This window comes from Gymnoscopelus braueri (genome assembly GCF_963280865.1).
Source record: "Gymnoscopelus braueri genome assembly, chromosome: 7".
Lineage (NCBI taxonomy): Eukaryota > Metazoa > Chordata > Actinopteri > Myctophiformes > Myctophidae > Gymnoscopelus > Gymnoscopelus braueri.
This window is the reverse complement of record NC_137608.1, coordinates 18,700,405-18,707,887: the sequence shown is the minus strand read 5'-3', so window position 1 is coordinate 18,707,887 and position 7,483 is coordinate 18,700,405. Positions and strand designations below refer to the sequence as shown.

Sequence of the window (7,483 nt, the reverse complement as noted above, 5' to 3'; positions counted from 1 at the left end):
GAGGTCAGATTGGGCTGAACTTTGCCCAAATATGGAGATGACTGATGACAGAGCACTGATGTCATAGGATTTATGACATCATACTGACCGTACTGACGTCATAGACTGGTCACATGACCTCCTAGAGCCACATGTTGCAGATGTTGACAGCATCTATGTAACTTCCTGTAAGCCTACTTCTGCTTAGACAGAGAGAGAGAGAGAGAGAGAGAGAGAGAGAGGGGGGGGTAGAGAGAGAGAGGGGGGGGGGTAGAGAGAGAGGGGAGGGTAGAGAGAGAGGGGAGGGTAGAGAGAGAGGGGGGTAGAGAGAGAGAGGGGGGGTAGAGAGGGGGGGGGTAGAGAGAGAGGGGGGGGGTAGAGAGAGAGGGGAGGGGAGAGAGAGAGGGGGGGGTAGAGAGAGAGGGGAGGGTAGAGAGAGAGGGGGGTAGAGAGAGAGAGGGGGGGGGTAGAGAGGGGGGGTGTAGAGAGAGAGAGAGAGAGAGAGAGAGAGAGAGAGAGAGAGAGAGAGAGAGAGAAGGGGGGAGGTAGAGACAGAGAGTAAGAGACAGGGAGAGAGGGGGGAGGGGTAGAGACAGAGAGGGGGGCATAGAGACAGACAGAGAGGATGACTCCAATGGTAAACCAATGACTTTTTCCACACATATTAAATTCTTATGCGAAAATCGAAGATCTACCCCATGGTCCCCGCTACGGGGACCATGGGGGTCCCCGTAGCGGCCGGGGGTCCACAGGGGTGGTTGGGGGTCCACAGGGGTGGTTGGGGGTCCGGGGGTCTACGGGGGTCCCCGTGGCGGCCGGATGTCCGGGGGTCCGGTAGAACTTAAAGTGTATGCTGGATATCAGTGGAGGAGGTCAGATTGGGCTGAACTTTGCCCAAATATGGAGATGACTGATGACAGAGCACTGATGTCATAGGACTTATGACATCATACTGACCGTACTGACGTCATAGACTGGTCACATGACCTCCTAGAGCCACATGGAAGCCATGCTGGTATTACATCACTGGTAGTCAATGTCATGTCTGGGGCCCAGCAGGGGTCCAATGGACCTCTACAGGTCCAGAGTGTAAACATGGAACCCTTACAGGTCTGTAACTCTGAGAGTGTACACATGGAACCAAATGGACCCTTACAAGTCCATTTGGTTTCATTACACTCAGAGGTAAATTAATTCAGACAGACCGACAGTCAGTCAGTCAGTCAGTCAGTCAGTCAGTCAGTCAGTCAGTCAGTCAGTCAGTCAGTCAGTCAGACAGACAGACTTAGGTATAGTACATAATGTACTGGTCTTTGCCTCAGTGCAAATTGCACAAGAGGTATAAACATACAGTATATATATGGAGACATACAGTAATTGCTCTGCCTCGTGTTTCATGTACATCAGAGCTTATAAAACATCTGTCAACAGCTGTGCAGTGATGTCACTGTGTTTAATGTTAACACATTCATAAACATGGGCTCTACTTTATTACATATTGGTGTACCTGGTGGTGTGAGTGTGAAACAACAACATAGATGAGAAGCACAACATGCTGTCTTTTCATGCAGAATGCTGCTGTATGTTAAGTTATTTCTAACAATGGCTACTCTGACAACATACAGTATATATACAATGGGATATATGCTTAACCAGAGCAGAGGGGCCTGCGTTCACAAGTGTTGGTTATTGTTTATTTCCCCTCCTTTTTTTATTTTATGAATCATGGTATGTATACCTTATGGTATGTACTGTATGTATTGATGTACTGGTTGGTAGCCATTGGACAGATCATCTATTATGTGATGACGTTTAGATAGGGGCAGGTATAATCATAGCCTTAGATCAAGAGTATCGTCTGTATTGTATGAGTCTGACTTTTACTTTCATATCTACTGGAATGTCAGTAAAGCTTGTATATCTCCAAACATGTACAAATGCAAAATACAAGGTGCCTACCCCCCTGCTGAAAAAACCAGCTTAGACCAGCCTAAGCTGGACCAGCTGGTTTTAGCTGGTCTTGGTGGTTGACCACCTTAAGGTGTGTTTTGGACGTCCAAAACACACCTTAAGCTGGTCTTGGTGGTTGACCAGCTTAAGGTGGTAGGTTTTGCTGGTTTAAACTGGTAGCTGGTTTAAGCTGGTAGCTGGTATTTTTGATGGTTTAGCTGGTTTAAGCTGGTAGCTGGTATTTATGATGGTTTAGCTGGTTTAAGCTGGTAGCTGGTATTTTTGATGGTTTAAGCTGGTAGCTGGTATTTTTGATGGTTTAGCTGGTTTAAGCTGGTAGCTGGTATTTATGATGGTTTAGCTGGTTTAAGCTGGTAGCTGGTATTTATGATGGTTTAGCTGGTAGCTGGTTTAAGCTGGTTTAAGCTGCTATCTGGTATTTATGTGTATTCAGGTGTATTCTGGATATGCAGTGACCAACTTTGCTGGAGAGGATGCATGATCATGGTGAATTTCAGCCAGGTGCCCACAGCACGTGGTATATTTAAAAAACAGTAGCCTACAGTAGCCTATATAAAAGTGAGCAAAATCCACAAAGTCATAAATAATCATGTATCAATTTCATACATAACAATAATTTATTAAACACTTATAAAAAACCCTCAAAAACAACATTTAAATAACAAATAAATGTATAAATAAACACATACATACATGAACTTCAACCTGAGGAACACACTAACACACACACAGTGTTCAAATGACTGGAAAAGAGTGAGAGAATATGAAAAATCGGACAGATCCGTCTTGATTACATGACTATGGAGATACTGTATACCGATGTGTGTGATGTTTGGAAAACATCTGTAAAGTTGCAGCCAAAAATGTGTCTTGCAAAAATCGGCCTGCTGGTGGCGCTATAAAGCATTACCCCCCCCTACACAGACACACAATTTCTTGTCCTTTCTATTGATGTCCTGGCCATGGTCCATGGCCTTCCTCTTTGTGAGAATGTTCTGCCCCTGCAGCCACCAATGGAAACAGTCTGAAAGAAAACAAACAAGAACCCCCAACAATAAAACAAATATAATTAGCAATATACTGCATGGGGTGAGTCAATTTGATGTTTTGAGAAAAACTTAAAGTAACTTAAACTTCACCCATTTTCAACCTTATCTTCATATAACTAACTGATCCTCGCTAATGTTCATTATACAATGGCACCATTTCTGTCTACTCGTTCTGCCACTCATTGGTGGAATGTGGACAGTTCAGAAACCTGCCTACCAGTGACATCACCAATGGAGATTCCAAGCTAATAGAAACTACAGTGTGTCTCTACCTGGAAAGTTTGCATGCAGAAGTAGAAGCCATTGTTCTTGCATTAATAATGAACAAATAAAGTTGTTCTAAATGACCAAACCTGCCTACCGATGATGTCAAAGGTAGGCAGGTTTCTAAACTGTCCACGACCTATCAACGAAACACAGAGTGAGTAGACATAAATGGTGCCATCTTAAAATGTGTATTAGTGAGGACCAATTATATGAAGATAAGTTGAAAATGGGGTGAAGTGTTTTTTTAACCCCGTGTTTCAGTTCAGTTAGAAAACATGCATTTGAATGAAAAAGGTGGGTGGACAGTGGGCAGGCAATAAGTCAGATGGCTACAATGGACAACAACAATTTGGGGGAAAAAGCTACCCCTGCCACACATGCATGTAGGGCTGCCACTACCAATTATTCTACTTGCGATTATTCTATTGATTACTTTTTTGATCTACAAGCTCACAACACGTCCAACGAGTTGCAAGCTTGTAGATCGGCATTTCTTTAAGCCATAAAATCGATTTTATTACAATAGAGTATTTTCTTTTATGATTGATTAATAAGCTTAATATAATCTCTTTTCCAGAAGGTGACATTCCCGTTTCCCGATCAGTTTTTCATAGCTTCATTTGATTTGCTCGGCAGCAGATATAAATTGGAAACAACCAACATCTCCATATGTGTTTCTGGTTGAAACAGTATGCTGCTGAGACAACCAAATGAAGGTATGAAAAACTGAACAGGTAACGCTAACGGGAATTCCACCTTCTGGAAAAGAGAACTACAGTCATGCACAGAGCAGATTGAATTATGAGATCAAGTCATAATGAACCCCCCCACCCCACAGTAAACATACCTCTTCTGAGTCCTGCGGTCAGGGGGGTTTGGCCTCCCCCTTGCTAGTGGGGCATTCTTTGTAAGGCTCCTGCATGGTCTTCAGGGTTGTTGTCCCCCAAATGGCAACAGCAAGCTCCTTCATGAACAGGGAGTCCTTGGTGTTTGCTGCCACCATCTTCCAGATCTCCTTTTCGAGCCACACACCAGAGCCAATCTGGACCTGAAACAGAAGAAAACAACACATGTTTTAGAAATTAAAAAACATTTTACCATGACATTTCAGACTCATTTTTGACAAAAGCAGGCCCACTTCAAACAGAATTTACTGTAAAGAAATTACATTTTCAAGGACCCCCAAATGTGGACCCATTTAGAAAAGAGTTGGTGCCATGGACCTCCAATAGAGAAGATGTTAATTGTTGGATTACATTTAGTACAGAATTCTACAACTGTCTATACTGTAGGTGGGGAGAGTTGAAGTAATTCTTATACAGTACATTGTCATTGGATTACATTCTAGCTGGTAAAATAGTAGTGAAATTAACCTTTTCCACCCGGCATCCCTATTTTGTTCATGCCATAGGCAAAACTGTTCAAAAAGAGTTCAAAAATAGCAAAACATAGCTGATCTACAAGCTCACGATGCATCATGACACGTTGCCTATTTTTGAAATGATAACTGTTTCTTATTTAGCTGGGGACACTGTGGAACCCCACTTTTAAGAACCACTGTCCTACACAGTATGTTTCTTCAATACCTTGTCACCGTTGCCGTCAAACATCCCAGGTGTCGATGCCAAATCGTCTGACTCGGGGGAAGAGGAAACAGAGGAAGTTGCAACTGAAAATGTAGAGAATCATATTTAAGCTCCTTTTGGCAGTATCACAGTACTTATATTGTACACATTGTCACCATTTTCCGTAGAACAGTATCACTGTCTAAACACACCTATGCTGTCACTGGTTTGCTTATCTGCAGCAGGGATGTCAGGCTTTGCTGCAGAGCTATATTGGGGCCCTTCCTCCAGTTTCTGTTTTGCAATCTCTAATTTGTTGCATCTTAAAGCATGAACAGGGTACGGAAAAATAAAAAATAAAAACTGAATTGATGTATGCCTTAGTAGGATACCAGTTTAATAATGAGCCTAGCATCTGTCCACTCCATTTAACATGCTTTCTATATAATGTTTTTTAACATTTGTGGTCAAGATCTAAGTAAAAAAGAACATGAGAACAAATAACCAACATATCGATATATACAAAAAGAGAAGAGCAAACTCATGCAACTGTTTCGTTAACATTAGTCATTGCTTACTTAGTTTTAAGATGCTGTAGGTCCAGCTCCAACTCTTTGGCCTTCTTCTGGGTATGACTGTACTTGACATTTCGTCGTGGATAGCTTGGGGAACAACAGCATCTCCACCGTATTCAGACGAGTCAGAGTCTAAAGGTAGTGCAAGTAATATATTTTGGATAAAACAAGATGTTTTTTGTTAGAAAGTTAAAGTGGAATAAAATGTAATTTTATGCAACCTGTATCGTAGAGTATATTAATACAATATAACTTATACAATCTGTATGTTAGAGTATGTTAATACAAATAATACAATATAACTTATATAATTGGGGTGGTTGTATTTAGTCTCCCTGCTCTTCTATTGAGACATTTAGATAGTGTCAAAGGTCATGTCTCACCTAGACACAGGATCTGACATGAATTTTGATCTGATGGTCAAGATTCAATGTATCACCTGAGCAAGCAGGCAGGCTCTATTAGCTCAATGGTAAAAGGTTACAGCACTTGCTCAGGAAACCGGGTTCAAATCCGGGGTAGAAGAGGAAAGTTACATAGTGCAGCTTTAACCCATTAAGACCTGGGGCCGATTCTAAAAATGCTCTCTAAATCCTAAAAGTTTTTTGAACATAAAAGGAAAAAGATTTGAGGTACAAATGTTCACTTTAAAACATATATATTCAAAGATTTTCAAAAATAGCAGATCTACATGCTCATAGCGCGCCACTCGGTGTCGCGCTATGAGCTTGTAGATCTGCTATTTTTGAAGCCAAAGGTCTAGCCAAAGAAATCAAAACAATTACACAGATGCGTTCCTGGTCTAAATGGGTTAAAATTTTGTATGCCCACTTCTTTGTGTCATCACTTCCAATTGTAACTTATTTATCCTGTATCCTGTATGAGTTCTGATTGGTTAAATGGTATTCCTGGAAATGCATTTTCGGCTTACTAAAGAGGTGGAGAGTCTGGGAGACCCCTGTTACTGAACAAGCAATGATTACTTTAACATTTAACAAAACAATATCACTTTACCTTCAAACTGTTTTCTTCTCTTTGTGGGAGGGAGGGGGGGGGGCATAACACATAATGGTTCTCTCTGGGTTCCTTTTTCTCTTTCAGTAGGGCTGCAAACCATTCATTTTGGCCACTGCAGCCAAAGAAATGTGTAATAATAACACACACACACACACACACACAGACAGACAGACAGACAGACAGACAGACAAGGGAATCATTAATGTTCAGAGTTCACGGGATATTAAAACACTCTGTAGCTTCATCACTGAAAGCGTGTGTCCACACACACACACACACACACACACACACACACACACACACGTCATATTCTGAATTTAGTTTTGAGCGGCACATAGGCAAGCAGTAGTGGCCTATAGTATAAATTTTATTGTATATTCCCACTATAATTTATTGTAATTATTGTCATAATCCCTTTATCAAGACAAATTAAATAACTAAACAATGTGTAGAGTTGGGTCATGACATGAGTCACTTGTGATTGACTTCGAACACAGCAGCCTACGCACTTAATTATCAATACAGTAATAGTAGGCTAAAACGCCTACATAAATAGTATTTCTGTGTGTCAACACTCACCTAAAATGTCCGCCGCTTCTTCTTCTTTCTTTTATCTTCTCTGAAGCCGGTTTATAATTATTTTTGATGAATCCAAAGCAACGCAATAAACTTTCTACTGAAGTGAGAGCTGCAGCCTGCAGGCAGCTCGACTCAGATAGCATTCATTCTCCCCGCGTATCGCGAGCGGTAGTTCAAGGGTCACGAGCCTGCTGAGACAGTGTTGCCAGATTTTGTGAGAGAAATAAGCAGCCAGGTCTGTGAAAAAAATTAAGCCCAAAAGAAGCGACATTTAAACCTATTTGAAAATAGCCGATCTACAAGCTCACAGTGCGTCGCATTTGCAACACATTGTGAGCTTGTAGATCTGCTATTTTCAAAAATAATAAGTGAAATATTTCACTAATATTTACAAGCAACTTTACAGAAAAACAAGCCCAAAGTCACTTATAATAAGCAGATATGGCAACACTGCTCAGGGCCCATAAAGGGCCCGCTTCTC

General features: G+C 41.5%; 1 protein-coding gene across 1 annotated transcript; it reads right to left on the bottom strand.

The window, feature by feature from the left end:
- Positions 1–2,651: 2,651 nt before the first annotated feature.
- On the bottom strand, positions 2,652–7,133 carry LOC308088504 (uncharacterized protein). The gene is made up of 6 exons (XM_080432972.1): positions 7,003–7,133; positions 6,421–6,535; positions 5,410–5,538; positions 4,853–4,935; positions 4,114–4,314; positions 2,652–2,974 (listed from the first exon to the last, which is right to left on the bottom strand). The coding sequence occupies exons 2-5, from the start codon at positions 6,521–6,523 to the stop codon at positions 4,132–4,134; spliced, it is 498 nt and encodes a 165-aa protein (XP_080289098.1). The 5' UTR covers positions 6,524–6,535; positions 7,003–7,133; the 3' UTR covers positions 2,652–2,974; positions 4,114–4,131.
- Positions 7,134–7,483: the final 350 nt, after the last annotated feature.